Raw genomic sequence first — 21144 nt, 5'->3', positions numbered from 1 at the left:
GGGAAAAACCTCCAGATTCATAAGCTATTTCATTAACAGCATATATAATACAAAGTCAAAAAATGGCAAAACAAGATCTCCAAGCAAGAAACTGTTAACACTAGCATGATGCAATCCACATGAAAAAGAAGTTCCCCATACCAAAAAAAAAAAAGTCAGCTTTGGTCACCTATGTATGTGACAGCAGGAATCATAGCTATTTTGACCCAACAACTAATAGAGAGTTATCATGTGGCAGATCACACAAAACACCTGCTAAGAAGAGAACTTCAAGTAGGGCGGCCATCATGCCAACTAAGGAAGATAAGGACATGGACTATTCAGGGGTGCATACAGAAATAAGGAGAGAACAGGGCTATAAATCTTCTTCCTCTCATTTCCCTTTAAAATATATTACATGGTCCTGTCAACTCTACCTCATTAAAGATTCAATCTTCTCCTGGGGGTGCCCAAGAAGATTCTTAATCCAGATCCATGGCTCACTCACTTGAAGGCATTATCCAGTTTACTCCTCAAGAAAAGACTTTATCAACAACTATGGAAATATTTATGTAATACTCAAACACATATACATATCATAGCCAATCCTTTCTCCTTAACTTTCTACTTTTTTAAAGCACAACAAAAATCTCTGCAAAACAAAACAAAGAACATAAACACTAAAACAATGAAGTATCAGTCTAGAATTTATAACCCATCTTATCATTTCTCTGAAGCCTGGAAACCTAACACCTCCGAAAGGGAAAAGGACTAAAACAACTCTATGAAAATTAAAATGCTGATAAAGAGAGCCATCTTCTAACCATTCACTAGCTGGAAGTCTTGAACATGTTTACTTAACTTCTATGACCAACGTGCACAAATGCCAACCTGCAGAATGTTGCCAGCCAGGACTAAGTTTTCATTGGCCAGTGGTAAAACAAAGAATATGAAGACGTAAAGTCACCACAAAGTTAAAATTTAAAATATACATAAACTTTCCATGCTGATTCTCCATCTTCAGAGCTAGTTTTACAACCAAAGAAAAGGTGAAAATATCAATGAAAAAAAATGTGGACCAAAATATGTGCTAATTCAGTGGTCTATAAAGCTAAGACATTCTGTCTCCAAGGAAAAGAAACTGTGTTCAGGTTGAAAAAATGTAAAGTAGCAGACTTGAGTTGTATGAAATTGCAGTTTTCATTGAGTAAAAAAAATTTCAAATATTGACAATTTCATATACATTACAACCTAATACAATCATTATTTTTCTAAAGAATTGAATGTACCATGAAACTGTGCTATCAAAATCTGTTCCTGCGTAGTTTTCTACAAGACTTTAAGAGTAACAAGGTTATGGTTGAATTTATTTGTAAGTTAATTTAAAAAAAAAAACAAAGCATACATGAACTCAAAAGAATCAAAGTCTTTATTATTATCTTACAATCTCTATGCTTTTAGCACATTCAGAAACCTGATCATAAGATTTCATGATAATCATTGTTTAGAAGTTTCAAAATTGAACGTAAAAAGTACAGAAAGCAACAGCATCACATAAATTATAAAGCCAGCATTTTTGTCTCTAATTTAATCAAAACCTGACCAAGCCACTAGCATAATAGAAGTGAGGTGGTTTTTTTATTCACCGTACTACAGTAAAAATCAACGCCACTGGGACTTCCAGTGGAATTTACTGACAGAAATCAAGCTAAACTGAAGCACTAAATTATTATTACAAACTTAAGCACTAGATAAAATATCCATTTTATCTGAGTGCCAACAACATGTAACGTTTTATGTCCACATAATGCAGGAAAACACTGGCTGTGACCTAGCAACAAACATTCCAAGCCAATCTACTTAGTAATCTGCTGACTTTGCTGTTTTATTGCTTAAACAGACAGAACTATAAATGGGCTTATTATAAAAGTATAGTAATACCTCAAGCTAAAAAGAATTGATGGAACAAAGAGATCATTACGTAGAAATTAATAATATTTGGAGCATGACATGCAGCAGCCATCAAATAGCACTTATTTTTCAAAACTGGCAGGGAAAAGAATTTTTACGGAGGGGAAGGACTTTCGATGAGGGATGTACCTATTCTTCACTAAGCCAGGTCGCAGCCTGCCTACCATAAAGCAGACAGTCAAGTACCCAGTAGCATCTGGAAAACAAAAGATTGCTTTTAATATTTAAAATAATATTTGTATTTAATACTTAAAATATTATAATTTCTGAATCAAAAAGACATCATTATTATATTTGGTCAACATATTCACTTAATAAATCCTCAAAATAAGAGCAGCAAATCTACATCAACACAGTTAAAACAGAGAGAGTAACAGCTTGCCAGGAGCAGGAGGGCATAATTTTCCCCAAACACCTATTTACAAAAGGTAAAGGGTAACAGCCAATGCTAAATTCTAACTCTTTGATTTCTAGTTCTCGTTCTAAATTTCACTTCTAAGTAATGTCCTTTTGTTTGAGGGACAATTGCAAAGTGTCTAAGAGCCAGCTTGTGTACTAAAAGTACCAGCAGGACCATGACTACAAGACAGGGGGTGAAGTACTCAGAAAATACCACAGGAAATCCCAGGCAATGCCAGAAAAACAACAGCCTAGAATGAAGTGCAATCAGTGGGCTGTTCTAGTCCTGGGAAAACACACATAGGACCAGTTTAATATTCAATTGCTTATAAACACTTGATTTTTTGTTTGTTTGTTTGTTTGTTTTTTGGAACCAGAGTCTTGCTCTGTTGCCCAGGCTGGAGTGCAAGAGCACAATCTCAGCTCGCTGCAACCTCCACCTCCCAGGTTCCAGCGATTCTCTTGCCTCAGCCTCCTGAGTAGCTGGGATTACAGGCGTACGCCACCACATTCAGCTGATTTTTGTATTTATAGTAGAGAGGGTTTTGCGATATTGGCCAGGCTGGTCTCGAACTCCTGACCTCAGGTGACCTGCCCGCCTCGGCCTCCCAAAGTGCTGAGATTACAGGCGTGAGCCACCATGCCCGGCCTATAAACAATTGTTCTAATAAAAGAACTGTGAACTAGAGAAAACTACTTAGGGAAGTAATCAAATTTTGCCAAACAGGACTTCCTGAGATTTCACTTACTTAAAAGTGAATAAATGTATACATTTTATTCTTCAAAACAACAGAAAACCTGGGTTAGATGGGTTAAATGATGGTTAAACACCAAGAAAGATTTCCAATTCCACCTCTTCCATCTCTATATTTAAATATTCAATCCACTACTGAATGAAATATTATATATATACAAACTTCACAAGAAATAAATTACTGTAACATTGCCTGAAATACACTCTTAATCTAATCCTCAAGGCGTGCAGACACTACAGAGATAGGGATCAGGGCGTAAGCTGTCTTTAATTTCAAAAAGATGCTTAACAGCTCATTACAGTAGTGCACTTGCTGAAGTGATGATTGATAAAGAGTTATTCAGACAATTCAGATTAGAGAAAATCCGACCCAGGGCTTTAATCTGAATATTGCCAATATTCAAACTTGTATTAATGGATGAGGTTGCCTCTGCACTTGACTAAACACAGTACAGTTGGTTATCTGCATCTTTCCAACTTTCTGTGTTAATTATTCTAGAAATCGTAAAATTATAGTTGAAGAGTTGTAAGTAAAACTTTAGATTAATGGCAATCAGCTCTTTGGAAAAGCGGCCCTCAACCTGTCACCACATGCTATTTCAGGAGATTCAAAATGCCCAAAATTCATACATGAACTTACAAGTTAGGAACACTTATCATTCATGACCAAGCCTCAAATTTTACGCAGGAGGAAAGAGGGCAGAGAGAAGATTTACCCAAAGTCAAAAAACATATAAAGCACAAAGTCAAGACTCCACAATCTATTGACTGTTAGTCAACCAGACTTTTATTCAGGGGGTGTTCAAAGATTTTGCAACTGCTTGTGCCAGATGCCCTAGAGGCATTAATCGCCAGCCTAAGTTTCATTTTAAATTTCTCACTTAGAAGAAGAGGTACAAATTTGACCACATGGGTAGGAATTCTTAGAATAACTTTCTCTTCTATCATATTGCCCTTCACCACCCAAGCCTAAGTTTCAGGCAAGCAAGCTCTCCTGTTTTTGTTTGTTTCTTGATTTTGTTTTCCACTTTTTCTTTTTCTCAAGTGTGTACTTAAGTAAAGGTGTAGGCTTTTAAGACTCCAGCTCAGAATGTCTGAGAGGTCCTTTGGCATCCTAGTTCTGATTGCTCTGCATCCATTATGGTCCTGGCAAATTTCTCCTAAATGGCCACAACTTGGCTCTCCCTTACCAATCAGTGCTCACTTTCTCCACCTCCTTACAACAGCAACAACAAACAGTCATTATGTGCCAAACACTTTTTAACCCTCAAAACAACTCCTCCATGTGGCAGGTGCTGCTATCATCACTACTTTGTAAACGCAGGTACCGAGACATCACACAGTGAATAGAGTGCTGGAGCCGACTGACCCTGATTTGTTGGCACGGAGAGGTATTATCCTTTGTGCTATTTTTGCCTCTCTATGCACGTATAAAAGTTGTTTATTTTATACTATCCATTATTTCTAGTTGTTTTATAGCTAGGGGATTATCAGGTAACCTACTCCATCATATTGATACGCCTAGTCTCTGTAAAAAACACTCGTTTGGACAAATACAAAAGAAATGTTTGTTACAGAAAATATGAAAAATTATCAGCATAAAAAATAAAATGAAAATCACCTAATAACAGTCTTGCAATTTTCTTATAAATTTTCCAGTTAACTTTCACAGACTCCAACAAAACTCCACTGTCAGCACAAGTATGTTAGCTATACACACCACTAGCACATGGTGGGAATTGCTGAGCAGAGCAGTATCACTGTGTCAGCAAATGCCACGTTCACAAAGTCCGCTGTACACTAGCACTGCTTGTCCTTAGTTTACAATTGCATTAGAAACATCATTAACCTCATCTCTTAACCAAGGGGATTGGATACACAGTAAGCACAAAAGCAATGAGCAGACTAGAAGTAACAGTAGCAAAAGCTGGAAATTTTTTATTGAAAACAATTTTTCACTTTTTAATTGAAAACAATGTAGTAAAATAAGAAATGTTGGGAAACAAACACACACATGTGCAGGATGAAAGCTTCAAAGAACAAACAATGCACCATGAGGCCAGGAGAACAGGGGCAGGGGTGTGATAAAGCACATGTTCAGATACTGATGTCAATGCAGGATGATTATTAGCCCAACGTCACTTCAAGGGAAGTTCTGGAGTTGGCATCAGCACAATTAAAGTGCTGCTGATGAGAATGCTAGTGAGAAGAAGCATGCTAAGGCTTAAAACATTTGTGAGTCTGAATGATATCAAAATGGGCAGCAACGCAGCAAACACAGATACCAAAGCTGGTAAGGGATGAGAAATTAATTACCTCATGGGTACAATGTGCACTATTCAGGTGATGGTTAGACTAAAAGTCCAGACTTCACCGCTATGCAGTATATCCATGTAATAAATCTGCACTTGTACCCCCTAAATATATTTTAAAATTTTAAACCTGCAGGGCCAGGCACAGTGGCTCATGCTTGTAATCCCAGCACTTTGGGAGGCCAAGGCGGGCAGATCACGAGGTCAGGAGATCCAGACCATCCTGGCTACCACAGTGAAACCCCGTTTCTACTAAAAATACAAAAAATTAGCCGGGTGTAGTGGCGGGCACCTATAGTCCCAGCTACTCGGGAGGACAAGGCAGGAGAATGGCGTGAACCCAGGAGGCGGAGCTTGCAGTGAGCTGAGATGGCGCCACCGCACTCCAGCCTGTGACACTGCGAGACTCCGTCTCAAAAAAAAAAATTAAAACCTGCAAAGGTGTAAGTACTTTCTGAAACCATCAAAAGATAATTACTAGCCTCAAAATGTTTCCAATGTAAATAAACCTAGTTGAACTGTATTTTCCCACTTAACCTTATATTGGATGCATTATCCCGAGAGTACTAAACATGATACTTTGAAAACATTATATACACATTTATGTTTCAAAGAATGGTTTTATAAAACAACAGAAATACAAATTGTAAAGAGTAGGAAATTTAAGTTCACTAGGGACTTCTCCTGAACTGACTTAGTCTTGATCTTTCTTCTTTTCTTCCTCATACGACATTCCTTTCTCAGCAATCAAAAGAAAAAAAAAATCCTAGGAAAAAACCCATTCTCTAATTAATGTGCTGAAGACAATAGTGTATGCATCATTCCTTTGTTGTGGGTGGGAAAAAAAATCACTCTCAGGACCACCATAGCCTGTACAACCACCACAGCCTAAATAAACTAGTCCTTAAGAAGGAGTCACTTACTGACCCAACGTGATGTCACAGCTCCAAAGCCCTCAAACTCCAAGGCACCAGCCACATCTGCAATGGGTCAGCTGCATTTTAACTTTGAGGTAATTATAGAAGCTGGCACAGTGGTAAAGAGATTTTCAATTCTGTCAAGATACAAAACTGAAAGAGCTGACATATTAAATATATAATTTATCACATTTCTACAGGTAATTAAAACAACATGTTTTTCTATACACATATATAGGGAGACTATTTCCTGGACAACGATTTACATTTTTCTTTTAATATGACAGTATGTAACACATTGAGGTATTTAACTTTTTAATGGCTGATTTCAAGGATTAGTGATTGCCTTATCCAGGGTATTCCTGCTCTTGAATCCGTGATTTAAGCTACCATGATTGCAGTGAAATGTTCACTACCAAAAGCATGATAGGGGAAGCAAAGGAGAGGAATGAGAGTGGGGAGACAGACACATGGAAGACAAAGAACATATCACAGTGTAAGGTGATCAGTGGTGCAAGAGAAACAAGCACATATGGAGTCTATGGGCAGGAGAGGTGGAAGAGGAGAGGTGAGTGGTGACAAGGGATTGAAACATTCCAAGAAGGAAAAGAGTGCCACAGGTAATGTAACAGCCTGGGCAAATGCATGGAAGCAAAAGCAGCAGGGGGAGGGTAAGGAAGAAGTTGTCTAAATCAGGAGTCCCCAACCCCCGGGCCACAGACCAGTACCAGTCTGTGGCCTGTTAGTAAACAGGCCACACAGCAAGAGGTGAGCAGAGAGGCCTAAGCTCCACCTCCTGTCAGATCAGCAGTGGCATTATATTCTCATAGGAACACAAACCATCTTGTAAACCTTGCATGTAAGGGATCTAGGTTGCACACTCCCTATGATAATCTAATGCCTGATGATCTGAGGTGGAACAGCTTCATCCCAAAACCATCTCCACCCCTATCCCCCCACTCCCATCCATGGAAAAACTGTCTTCTACAAAACCAGTGCCTGGTGCTAAAAAGGTAAGGAACTGACGGTCTGAACAGAAAGGAAGACTCATGTAGGAAAGTTGAGGAAAATGAAGCTAGAGAGAAGGTAGCATTGAATGACAACTGGCTTCAAAGTCACACAGAGAAACTGAGCATTTAACCTGTAATGAAGCAGTTTACAATTCCAGGAAACACGAGAGCTTCTGAGCAGGCATCCTCACCAACCAAAACAGACAGACAGACAGACAGACAGACAGAAAGAAAGAAAGAAAGAAAGAAAGAAAGAAAGAAAGAAAGAAAGAAAGAAAGAAAGAGAAAGAAAGACTGCCACAGATTTCTAAGCTGGCTGCCCCTCAGGGTTCATCACTTCTAATATGTTCCATGGCCAGAGAAAGAGCATTGCCCTCTCCCCTAAGTGCATGGGTGCACGAGAGCATGCACAGTTCACCTATGCACTTCATATACATCCTCCTTCCCTATGGACAGTGAACTCAGAAAAGAGCAGGAATATGCCAATAATATCAACAAATGGCAACAGAAGAATACCTACATATCCTGGATGCTTCGAGAATAAAACAACCCAAACAGCTTTGCTTATCAGTCTAGGTTTCAATACATTTGTATAATTTTTAAACAACTGGGCATTAAACAGAATTTTAATTGAAGTTTCAGTCACCTTATCCAGCTGTCTAACCTTAGAAAAAAATGCAACTGAAAAACATTTCAATTAAAAGAAAAAAAGAGGTAGTTCAGTATTTTCCTTTAAATTATAAAATACAAACATGCAGTATATATTTAAGATTATTTTTCATCAAAAAAGAATAAGTTAGATGCTAATTTTTATGTAAAGACACATTCTAATCATCATTCTTTTATTATATAGACCCTTCTTCTCCACCACCACCAACTTTCATGTTTTGCTGTTCAACATGGAAAATCTTTTCGCAGAAAATAACAGGCTAAGAGTCACGAAGTCCTTCCTGATCCTGTAATTACAGGATGTGCCACCAGTCAGAATGATCTATGGCATTTCAGGTTATTTGAGTATCAAAGAGCCACTGCACTGTCCTAAAGAGAAGAGCAATGTACAAGTGGCTCATCTCTCAGTGGCACAGCAGCTCCCAGAGGTCCTGGACCAAGTCACTTTCCCCTGTGCAGCCTTTCTGTTAGGGAGAAACTTCCCAGCTTCAATAGAGAAATGCTCATTCACCAATAGAAGACACTGAGTGTTGTTTAAAGATGCAAAATTCTCCGATGCTCTAATATAGTTATGTTCCTATATATGAGGAGGGCAAAAGGAGCAGACTAGTGAGCACAGAAAATCCCCAAAACAAGTTGGATTTGGAATTGTATGCTCCCAGTGAGCAAAAAACTCACTGCACATCACAATCTAACAATGATAACGTTTATTCACTTTCAACTTTGCAAGCAACTTAGACACAGAGGCAAATGGCTGAGGTAACATTCAAGTTCCCAGTGATGCAAATAATTGACTTCAGGCAACAGAATATTCTGTTGTCAGTTTGAAAGCTTGTAAAAACCTTAAGCCATCACAAAACTTCTCTGATTTTTCTAATCAATTCTGAAAAATCCCCAGAGGTCACCAGGGGTCCTTAACATACTAGAAAGGAAAGAAAGACTGTTGCAAAAGCTACAATCACCATTTCTACAAAATATTTAACCTCAAACCCTTGAGACGACTTCATCAAACCAATCCATTTATAAATTTTGCAAGCTATACAAACTGAAATCAGAACTGCTTTCCAAAAAGAAACTCTGGGCCAATTTATGATGGCCCATATCAAAATAAACTTCCTAGGCAAATAAGGACAGAGGAGAAAACAGCCTTCTCCACGTATTGGTACAGCCTTAGCATAGCCTATTCCCTTCAGAAAAGTTATACTGAAGAGAGTCTACCATGGGAAAGGTTAATTACAATCATGACTATTGTACATTAAGTATTAATTACTTTACACAGAATTGTCATATAATTGTCTTAACACTAAAGGGAAAATGGTTTGTACTGGGTATAATAAAGTAGCAAAAAAAAAAAAAAAAACCTCAACATTGTGATATACGGAAATAAATGCAAATATGTCGCATAACTTCTATTACTAGAGTTAGAATTCAACCGTGGGTTGGTTTTATAGAAACTACTATAATCCCTAATCCCTACATTCATGATATTTTTACTTTTTTATGATACAGGGTCTCCCCGAGTTGCCCAGGCTGGTCTCAAATTCCCGAGCTCAAGCAATCCTCCCACCTCTGCTTCCTAAGTAGCTGGGACTACGGGCATCAGCCACTATGCCCAGCCATGATCTTGTTTTCTAACTCAACATAGAACGTAAGTGAAAAGTGAGGGAAAGAGGGGAAAAAATCTGTGAAAGATATCTATCTACTCTGATAAATTTATTTAAACAAGAAACTTGAGCTTCTTGTTACTCACTTAACAGCATTCTCACAGACACGTGACCTTAGTTAATAATTTCCATAAGTAAAACTGGAGAATACTTCAGAGAAGGATTCTTAACAGAAAGCCTGCCTGAATTAATCCTCTAGACACAGAAAAAACAAGGCCTTCATGATGCTAAGAGACATTTACAAGACACTTAGTAGTCAGGGATCTGATTTTTAATTTGAGGCAACAAAAATTTCTTTTTTATGAAAGAAAGGTAAGAAGGGTAACCAGGCACGCAGTGGCTAATGCTTATAATCTCAGCACTTTGCGGGGCTGAGGCAGGAGAACTGCTTGGGCCCAGGAGTTCAAGACTAGTCTGGGCAATAGCAAAACCCATCTCTACAAAAATATTTTTTTTAAAAAATTAACCAAGCGTGATGGTGCATGCCTGTGGTCCCAGCTGCTTGCAGGGCTGAGGTAGGATCACTTAGGCCTGGGAGGTTGAGGCTGCAGTGAGCCGTGATCACCCTCCACTGCGTTCCAGCATGAATAACAGAGCGAGACCCTGTCTTTAAAAAACGACAAAAAGGGGGAAAAGATAAATTTACATCCAGGAATGGTAAATGATTATAAATGAAACTACGTTACATCCAGCTGCATCACAGCAATCTAGTGAAGGAAAAAGGATGTTTCAACCCACACCAGTTACAAAAAGATACGGAAAAGGATATGGCACATAGATTTTTACTGAAGGTGGTTAAATTAATGTAAAGAGTTCAAGTTAAAAGTAAAGACACTGTAAAGAAACCTACAGCATGTTAACTCTAAAATCCAGCATGTTTAGGAAATGAGTCTCAGCTTCTTCTGTAGAACCCTAAAACATATGTCAAGGCTGACTGATTTTATCCCATGACATAAACCTGGAAGACTTTTACCAGTAATAAGGCTAGCTTATATGAAGTGACTCTTTAAGTTCCAAATTCCTTTTACTTGTAAATTGTTTATTATGTATGATCTCCTAATAGTATGTATTTGTTACTTGTTGAATTTTTTTTTCTATCCAGCAATTTTTTTACAATAGTTTGTTTTACATACCAAAAAAAAAATCCTAAAAGGGTCACCATCTCACCTTCATCACTTGGTGCCTGCTGCTTCACAAGAGTCATCGGGGATCTTGCTGGAGGCCTGCTAAGTGGATGGCGCCAACTCTTAGAGGTTTTGTTCTCTCCCTCTGTTATCTAGTTACAGAACAAAAATGGTGGAGAAATACCATTATCAAAAACAAACTACCAAAAAAAAAAAAAAAAAAACCTACAGTTCACAATGATTTATAACTTAATGTTGAAGAAATCTTGTGGCTGTTTACCTCTTGGGGAATTAGTCCTTTAAGAAATTTAACTTTAAGGTCAAAAGAAATAGGAATCAATTCTAGCAATTTTATCCAGAGGTCAATTAACTCTTCTTCTACTTTGTATTAAAATACAAGCTGTAGGGCCAGGTAGGCCTATTAAACCTGCAATAAGCTAAGCAGTTAGCAAGTTTTCTAAAGGTCTTACAACTAATCTACATTTAGGATTATAGGCCAGGCACAGTGGCTCATGCTTGTAATCTCAGCATTTTGGCAGGCCAAGGTAGAAGGATCACTTGAGCCCAGGAGCTTGAGACTAGCCTGGGCAACACAGGGAGACTCTGTGTCAATAATTTAAAAAAAAAATTAGCCAGGTCTAGTGGCATATGCCTGTGGTCCCAGCTCCTCAGCAGGCTAAGGTGGGAGGATTGCTTGAGCCCAGGAGGTCGAGGCTGCAATAAGCCAAGATCACACCACTGCACAACAGCTTGGGTGACAGGGCAAGACCCTGTCTCCAAAAATAAATAAGTAAATCTAAGATTGCATTCATAAAAATACAGGACTGTGGCTCTTGATCACCTCTAAGATGTTCCCATGTTAACATTTAGCAAGGAATTTTATTTTCTATCCTCCCAGAGAAGACAATCCTGCAAAGTTGAGGCTGTATACTTCTTTCCATTCAGAAATGAATCACCACTTCTAGATCACATACATAAACAGTCAAACAAGAAACCAAAAGTATTCTCTTTTTAAATGATACATTAATGCCATGTTGAAACCACTTAAATTTTACCAATGATTTTTCTGTCCTGGGATTTACAGACTATATATTCCTTTCCCAGGTAGAAAGTCATGTGTATCCGTACACCTTCCAGCTAGGACCCACCTTTTAAGCTCTCTTGCTTGCACAACGCAAAATTTTTAAAGGCACGGGGAGGGGAAAGAGGATATCAGAGAGAGTTTGAACCCAGCGGGCTTACACCAAGAGGTGACTATGAAAGAAAACAATCTTAGTCTTCTTCCTGGTAAGCTGAAGAAGCAGTGGCCAGATACAGAGAAACTACTCTGGCCTCTGACTCCAACATATGATTCTAAGAAAATGTGTAAGACCATTGTAATCAAAGCTAGGAATGAGAAAAGAATGACAAATGCAATATAGGATGACAGCTATCTATGTTTATAATAGCTAAAAAACAACATGGGAAATTATAACTCAGCCAAGAAGAAATATCACCACACTACTGTGCACCACACTGTTGTCATAGCTGGAGCTATAACAGGATAAATTACATCAGGTTTCTGCTCTCAAGAAGCGTAGATTATAGAGGGGTAAGGGAATATATAATAAATGAATAAATCGTATTTATCAGATACTACTCGGTAAATATGCAATGAAGAAAAATAAAGGACAAAGGAACAGAAAGTGATGGGGAGGGGCAGTTTTATAGGGTAATCAGAGAAGGCCTTTCTGATACAGTGATACTTGAGGGGAACTTTGAGTGCATACATATGATTATCTGGGGGAGGAGTATTTGGGGGAACAAGAATAGCACATAAAGTGAGAACATACGTGGTGTGTTCCAGGCACAGCATGGGGCCCAAGATGGATGGATGGATGGGTAGACAGAGTTTAAAAAAATAACATTAATACTTACTGAGTAGATCAACTAACACCAGCAGCTATCAGCATACACAGAGCATTACACTGAAGACTAAAAAACACTGACCAAAACTACACAAAAATTAAGTGGGGCGGTATTACATCTAGGAGTTATCCAACACCACGATGTAAGAAAAGAATGTCATGCAGCTATTCTTACGGGCAAGCCAAGCCTCTCAACCTTCAATAGCAATGTTGGTTTCCCTGCTGTCAGTCTTTGCTCGGGAAATGATGAAGATGAAGGAAAAGAGCACTAGATCTATAATCACCTTCCTTGAGAGCAAAGAAATCTGAAACTTTCAGCTCCATTCTACTTTAAAGAATGTCACTAAATGTAACTAAAGCGGGCATTTGACTCACTCACCTGTCCAAAGAATATCTGCTCGGCTACATTTAACTCATTCATGAAATTAAGTTGTAAATTTTTTTCCTTTTTTTATTGAGACAGAGTCTCGCTCTGTTCCCTAGGCTGGAGTGCAGTGGTGCGATCTCGGCTCACTGTAAGCTCCGCCTCTTGGGTTCACCCCATTCTCCTGCCTCAGCCTCCCGAGTAGCTGGGACTACAAGCGCACACCACCAGGCCCGGCTAATTATTTTGTAATTTTAGTAGAGACAGGGTTTCACCGTGTTAGCCAGGATGGTCTTGATCTCCTGACCTCGTGATCTGCCTGCCTCGGCCTCCCAAAGTGCTGGGATTACAGGCGTGAGCCACTGCACCTGCACACCCGTCTTTGTTTTTAAGAGATAGGGTCTCTTACTCTGTCACCCAGGATAGAGCACAGTGGTGGGATCACAGCTCACTGCAGCCTTGAATTCCTGGGCTCGAGTGATCCTCCTACCTTAGCCTCCCTAGTAGCTAGGACCACGGGCACACACCACTAAAATTTTCTTTAATTTTTTTGTAGACACAGGGTCTGACCATGTTGCCCAGGCTCATCTCGAACCCCTGGGCTCAAGGGATCCTCCCACCTCGGTCTCTCAAAGTGCAGGGATTACAGAAATGAGCCACCACATTTGGCCAAAGTTGTAAATTTTGCTTACTAGTATGTGAATGCCATTTTCAGACTACTCTTAGGCACCTCTTCAAAGAAACCAGACCATATTTTTTTTCATCTTTCATGTTTTTGATAAGTGTTTATAAATTCAATGAGATATACAATTCTACATAAAAAGATAAATGCTATTGGGTCAAATCAGAAAAGTATATTTAATTAACATTTTGCGACTGATGAGAAGCAGGGTATTCAAAGCTGCTATCCTTATACAACCTCTCTTGCTCCTACTCAGGGACACAAAGATCTGTTTTGAGTTGAAACGAGCAGGAGCAGTGTCTGTTCTGCAGCCAGCGCAACTTGTCAGTTCAAACAATTACTCCTTCCTCATCCACTTGAATTCCCTAATCAGGTTGGATACATCAAAAAAAGTACTGAATTCTGACAATTGCTACAGACAGTCCTAGCTCCCCTGATGCACTCTTATGGCTACATGGACAGTTTCTACTGAATATGGAATATTAATACTGCACAAGGACAATATTGTACAATTTTCCAAAAAGTCACAATAGGAAGCTAAATAACACAGAGGGGTCTTTCCTCAGAGGCAAAGACCTCTTTTGAGGAGGGGGCAGGACAAGAAAGGTCACCCTGGTCCTGAGATTCAGGGTCCATGAGGAAAGAGTAAGAAGAAAGCACGACCAGGTGAGTCCTGACACTGAAACAGAAGCTGTGGGAAGGCTGGGACCAGGAGGAATAAACTATTAGAGGAAGTAGTCAGTGCCCAGCAGGTGAATTCTTCTGCAAGTGACAGAACAATTCTGTAATCTTTACTGTCAATGTCAATATGACTGTGACTTTGTACTATAGTATTCTAAGACGGTAGCATTGGGAGAAACTGAGTAAAGGGTACAAAGAATCACTGTGCACTATTTCCCACAACTGTATATGAATCTACAATTACCTCAAAATAAAGAGTTTAATTTTTTAACAAAAAAAGAAAACCAAGCGTCGACACGTGGCCATAAGCTGCGTGTGCTGAATTATCATTATGTGAGCCACAGCTCACAGAAGGCTTACCTCCCAGTTACTGAATGAATATGATTAAGACCCACAAATGTAAAATGTTATTTATCTGTGCCCTAAAGGAGGATTTCAGTGCACAGAATGTTATTTTCAAAATGTGCTCTCACCATATAATGAATATGGTAAAAATGGATATTGCCACATACACTGGGGACTTTGAAGCCATTTCTCTCTCCACTGGGGACCGCTGGGATTTCCCCAGGTTCAAGGCCATTCCCATGGCTCTCCACATCACTCTCTTCTTCCTCTGTTAACACATCATGACTCTCTGACACTGATGAGCATGACTGAGGTGACTTTGGCCATGAAAGCTTGGGTGGGTCTGATTTCTCGGGCTTCTCATAACCACTAGATAATGGAATGGAATCATCAGCCTCACTGAGTATAGAAGGTACACTTCTATATGCATAAGCTTTGTCATCCTCAGTTTTTATGTCTTCTGTTATAGATGTACTCAAGCAGCTGTTTCCTGAGGATAAAACAGAAGACTGTTAATAAATCTTGCATTGTATTATTACGAAGTAGAATTAGTAAATTATTCCCAACTGATTCCATATCTTACACACACATGCATACGCATGCACACACACATACATGCACACACACAAAACAAGCCTCATTTGTACCCATCACATACTAGCTCTGATACTGAACAATCCAGTTCTTCTACTTAAGTATTATGCCAGGGTTCAAAACCTGGAGATCAACGTGCAAAGAACCATAGAGTGACAGAATTAATGAAATTGAGGGCCCTTAGGCAAAACCATCCAGCAATTCATAAACTGGCTAATTAAACATAGTGTAAAAGAGAAAGCATGATGAGGGGCCGGGCACGGTGGCTCACATGTGTAATCCCAGCACTTCGGGAGGCCAAGGCAGGTGGATCACTTGAGGCCAGAAGTTCGAGATCAGCCGGGCCAACATGGCGAAACCCCAGCTCTACTAAAAATATAAAAATTAGTTGGGAATGGTGGCGCACACCTGTGGTCCCAGCTACTAAGGAGGCTGAGGCAAGAAAACTGCTTGAACCTGGGAGGCAGAGGTTTCAGTGAGCTAAGATTGTGCCACAGCACTCCAGCCTTGGCGACAGAGAAAGAGTCTGTCTCAAAAAAAAAAAAAAAGGACTATAATGAAATATCCATATGTATTGCCTAACTCTCTTTTCTGCATTTGTTGTAATTCCCTTCGCTACCTTCTCTACCTTGCTATCTCATATCCATTCATCGAAACTCAATTCAGATATCACCTTTGCCAGGAAACCTTGGCTCTCCAGCTTTTGTGTGTTTGAAGTCCTTCCTTGGTAAACCAGCAACATCCTAAGCGATCTCTATAATGCTACTTACCACGCTGGATTGTAATTATGTGGTTATTTGCCTAGCTCTCCACCAAAACATGAACTCATTTTTTTAAAGTTCTGTGGTTTCACCTCTATCCACACAGCTATTTCAAGAGCAAAGGCAATGAGGCTGGAGAAGCAGCTGAGGACCAGTTCAGGACTATATGAGGACTTTTTCTTTTATTGTAGGTGGAATAATACTAAGAAGAAGGTAGTGAGAAGACCTAAGATTTTTTTCTTTTAAAGGATCACTCTGATGGTCACCTGGAGAACTGACTAGCTGGCGTGACTACAGCTGACACTCCTGAATAAGAAGGAAGCAATTGCTGCAGTCGTCCAGGCAAGAGCAATGGTGCCATGAGTGAGGTGGAAGCAGCAGAGGGAGTCAGATTCTGGCAGAGTGGGGAATCCCATGAGGAAGGATTTACAGGATGAGAAGTATGAGAGGAACACAGGAATTAGCATGATTATTACGAGACAAAAACTCCAACAAATATGAAAGAGGCAAATCATTAAAGCAGTTTCAGAAAAATATGCTACCAAAGGGAGAAAACGCAAAGTAGCTGAGATTTTTAGACAATTGCTTTAGTATAGAAGAGAAGCGAGGGGACTATACATGTCATTTCACTAGGTTGACTTCTTCTTGTTGTTGTTCTTAAAACCTTGATCTTTATTTTCTTCTTAAGTCGAAAGCTAAGAATCTACAAAGAATTATCAATAATTGGTTTTCTCTACTCATGTGAATTCAAAAGAAGCCTTCCAAAAACGTATATTGTAAATTGAGCTGCACTAAAAAAAAAAAAAAAAATCATTTTAGTCTCTTCTTTTTTATTAAACCAAATAGGCACTGCTGGCTGCTTGTGTCACAATTCTGCGACACACAGCAGTGAGGCTTTGTATAATATCCCCTGGGACTCTTGGTTGAGTTACCCCATGACTTTGGGTAGATTATTGATTAAGCTATGTGGACTAGTCAGATACTTGTCATAGTGAACATCAGTTTAAGACATCTGATCATCAACCACCTACTACTTATATGTGAAACATAATCAACCATCTTCTCACCTGAGAGTTTGATACGATCTGATAAATTCTGATCCACCTGCATCCTGCCAGCAGAGGACTCTTCTTCTGAAGGTGCTTCTGTGTTCCTCAGCTTCGCTGCTGCTTCTGACTTTTCACTGACCTTGAGGTCATCTGTGCCTGAGTCGGGGTTAGGGACCTCTGCCCCATCGACTTCAGCTGACACTTCCTCTTCCTCCTCAGCCTTAGGCCTTTTAGAGGTAGATCTAGCACACTGGAAGCTGTCAACAAGAGAAGCAGTGGTCAGAGCGGGATGTCTGCAATGGATATGAAAAACACATCCCAATATAAATGTCATTTTCACTTGCTTAAAGAAGGAAAAAAACTGACATTGTTAATCACTATGCCAAGTCAATGTTCACAATTGAAAGATTAAATTTGAAATCAAAATCTTAAGAACAATTCTCAGATCAATCAATAAAATTTTAAAATTCACACAACTGTTAATAATTGATTATTAAACATTATTTTGAAAAAGGGCCATTGCTAAAATTTTGTAGCAACATTTTAAAAGTCTGAAAATAAAAATAAAGTAAAAAATGTTGAAATGAGAGAGAAATGAAATCAATCAATAAAATATTTAGATAATGAAGAAAATAAATGAAAAATCAGGATATCCTATAAGGCTAGTGCTAAAAGTAAATTTTTTATATTTCAAGGTAAACCACTGACTACTTTTCATTTAGCTTTGTATAATTACCAGGTATGTATGAAAATAGTTCAAATTAAATGCCAATTCATCAACAGCTAAAGGATTTAAAACAGAAACAAGGCTAACTGGTACGTGGTTGTGGTTGTGGGTGTGGGTGTGGGTGGGGGTGGGGGTGGGTGTGTGTGTGTGTGTGTTTCATAAAGACACTGTCTCACTATATTGCCCAGGGTGGTCTAGAACTCCTGGCCTCAAGTGATCCTCCCTCACTGGACTTCCAAAGTGCTGGGATAACAGGCATGACCCATCACATTCAGCCTAATTTTATGTATTTAACATCATACATCAACATACTATTTTCAGAGTGAACACAATTTTTATCTTCTTCCTCTCTATTTTCCAGCTAGTCACTTGATAGCTTTGGCACATATGCTTTTTACATATGAAACAAACATTCCTAACAACTAGGAACAATTACAAATCAACTCAAAGCAACAGTGTCCAAAACACACCCATATGTATTACACACACCCGAGAAACCACTACAGGACTAAGCACTGTACGATGTCAGAGATTGCAGAGAATAGGGTGGCCAGCGATAACCTATATAAATCAGCTTTCCCTACTGCTGATGGCAGGAACACTAGTAGTATCGTCATCACCATCATCACTTTTGTTGCAAATCCATGCATTGGCTGATGTGGGAAAATCTCAACATTATGAACGGTGTAGTACGTGTGAAAAAAAAAGAAGGCTGACATGTGCTTGAGACATCAATGAATCATTTCCTTCATCAGACTTCCCTAAATGGGATATTTCCAAAGGGAGATCAATAATCTCTAAATATCAAGCCACAAGGCTGAGCATATTAAACAAGCCCATAGTCAGGCTTTCTAACTAGGTAAGCAAGTTCCATTGATTATTTGAACCTACTGACAAGCATTTCGATCTCTTCAAGTGTCATAAATCTATGGTCTCTATCAACCCAAAAGGCCCACTGTGGTTAATAACTGGAAACCAAGTCATACACCTAATGAAAATATTGTGTTTTCCATCCACTAAAGAACAATGTTCAAGATGTTCTACTGGTATGTATTCTGAACTCAGGATTGGATACTGCCTCCTTCCAATGCTGGGTTCTTTCGTGCTATGAATTAACACATTTATCAAAGACACTGACTGTCCAAATTTCTCAAACTCTTCTTGAATGTAACACACAGTGAGTTATACATTTCAGATAGTGGCACTACATACCACAGACACACATACTCACACGTCATGAGTGAATATTTGCCCTTACCACAGAGGAAGCACTACAATCGTTTTTATTCTATTTTACCACCTCATTTTAAAATGTTGGTCCTGACCTACTAACAAACACACTGACAATCATTGCGGTAAACTATAGGGTGAAATATCAACACCTGAGTTAGTTCTGCACCTCAGGTCTAGCTCTTACAAAATGCCGAAGTTTGGCTCCATGTTACTAAGGTTCTTTCACTCACTACCATTTTAAATTAGCAGAAAATAAATATCAGGGAAAAGGAAAGACAGAAAATAAGCATCATAAGTCTGGGCAAAGATGTAAAATTATGCTGTTACTTAGTTAATATCAAAAAAAGTGGAAACACTCTACAGGGGATAAAATACATGCAGGCATTAAAAATTATGTTGCAGCAAATCAACCAGTTACATGAAAAAAACACTCAAAACTCATCATCAGATTGTTAATAGAGCATGGCCCCAGATTTGGAAAGATATATAATATTCATAAAATACATAATAAATATATAGGTAAAGGATATATACAAAATGTTAACACTGGTTATCTCTGGATAGTGAGGTTATGAGTGATATGGGATTCCTTCATTATTCTTTTCCTTATTTTACAAATTTCCTCCAATGCACAAATATTACTTTTATAATCTGAAAGAAAAACAATGAGTAATATTGAAGAGGAAAATTTAATATAAAATTGGAAAACATAAGAGCCTTAAAAGGTAGCCTAAGGACCTGAGCAATACAACACACACCCTATTCAATAGGTTTTAAAACAACAAGATGCCCACAGCAGATCTAAAAGCTTTTGAAATGATCCTGGCCACAAAGACGGAATGGAAAATAAAGTTCACAAGGATAAGCATGTTTCAGAAATGCCATGTGCTGTGTTTTACATCTTACGAAAGAATAAAACCAAGTGCATAAAATGTAGCAAAATATAAGCATCTAGATGAGAGTAGTAGCTCGGATGCTGGACAAATGAAGATGACCACTAAAGCCAAAAAGCAAAACGGTGGCAAAATGAAAAAGTGGAAAATCAAGTTATTGATTAACATATGGAAATGCACAGAAAGGAACAATACAGCCATAAAATACATTCATGTAAGTGGTCTAACAAATTCTATATTGTTCTATTTGCCATGTAGAGCAACTTCAGGAATATTCTCAAACAAAATAAATATACATCTCTTCCTATATTGTATTTATTACACATCTAACAATTAAAAATAATTTGTGTCACATTTTCAGAAAGGTATTAAGTTACAATGAATAAATAGAAAAAGCAAGTAGATTGCCTTTGAGAACACCACATCCAATGACCCATTTAAACTGAGAAAACACTACAGGCAAAGAGCGTCAGTGGGGTGAGGGGTCATTACCTCCGGGATGCTTTTCTTACTTTTCTCCTTCTCTGCAGCCATGCTTTTACTTCAGGGGTGGATGCTGGAGTAGGCTTCGTGTGATCAATGGTATATATATCCTTTCCTTGTTTCCAAAGCTGATACCTGTCTGGCTGAAATTTCCTCACAAAGATATCCATTGAAATTTTCACCATGTCTTTCCTGCAAGTGCACTGAAACACAACCGGGTTGGAGAGTGTTAAATGTTTCACTAACTATACAGTAACACAGAGTTGGTCCTTGAACACACCATCCATGAATACTTAGTCACTACATAATGGAGGATAATGCATTACATCATCAAACATTCAGTGGGTGATAAACCCAATTTCTTCTGAATAGAGATAAGAATCTATATATTCACATTTATAATGTGGTTATAATGGTTTGTGGACCTCATAGGTAACTATGTACCAAGAAAAACTAAAAGGAAAGAGTGCTCATTTGGAAGCATGTCTGCAATGGAAAGATTATCTGCCCATCACAATGATGTGTCAATGAACTGAGCACTAAAAGGTCTATAAAGCTGAAAACCTGGGTTGTCAACAAATAAAACAACCCAATGAATGTGTGATTAGAATACTTTAACCAATGAG

At 38.7% G+C, this 21144-nt stretch overlaps 1 protein-coding gene across 5 annotated transcripts in view; it reads right to left on the bottom strand.

Moving 5' to 3' along the window:
- The window catches only part of KDM4C (lysine (K)-specific demethylase 4C), a 443327-nt gene that overhangs the window by 176032 nt on the left and 246151 nt on the right, over nucleotides 1–21144 (bottom strand). For all 5 annotated transcript variants that reach the window (XM_011969889.1, XM_011969890.1, XM_011969891.1 and 2 more), the window contains exons 9-12: nucleotides 20528–20721; nucleotides 17201–17439; nucleotides 14946–15268; nucleotides 10843–10951 (exon numbers count right to left, since the gene is read on the bottom strand). In XM_011969889.1, coding sequence (XP_011825279.1) covers nucleotides 10843–10951; nucleotides 14946–15268; nucleotides 17201–17439; nucleotides 20528–20721 — 865 coding nt within the window. The remainder of the gene's footprint in view (nucleotides 1–10842; nucleotides 10952–14945; nucleotides 15269–17200; nucleotides 17440–20527; nucleotides 20722–21144) is intronic.

Source organism: Mandrillus leucophaeus, unplaced genomic scaffold (genome assembly GCF_000951045.1).
Source record: "Mandrillus leucophaeus isolate KB7577 unplaced genomic scaffold, Mleu.le_1.0 Scaffold92, whole genome shotgun sequence".
NCBI classification, from domain to species: Eukaryota; Metazoa; Chordata; class Mammalia; order Primates; family Cercopithecidae; genus Mandrillus; species Mandrillus leucophaeus.
The sequence above is the reverse complement of the archived record's forward strand: the minus strand, read 5'-3'. Positions and strand labels throughout refer to the sequence as shown.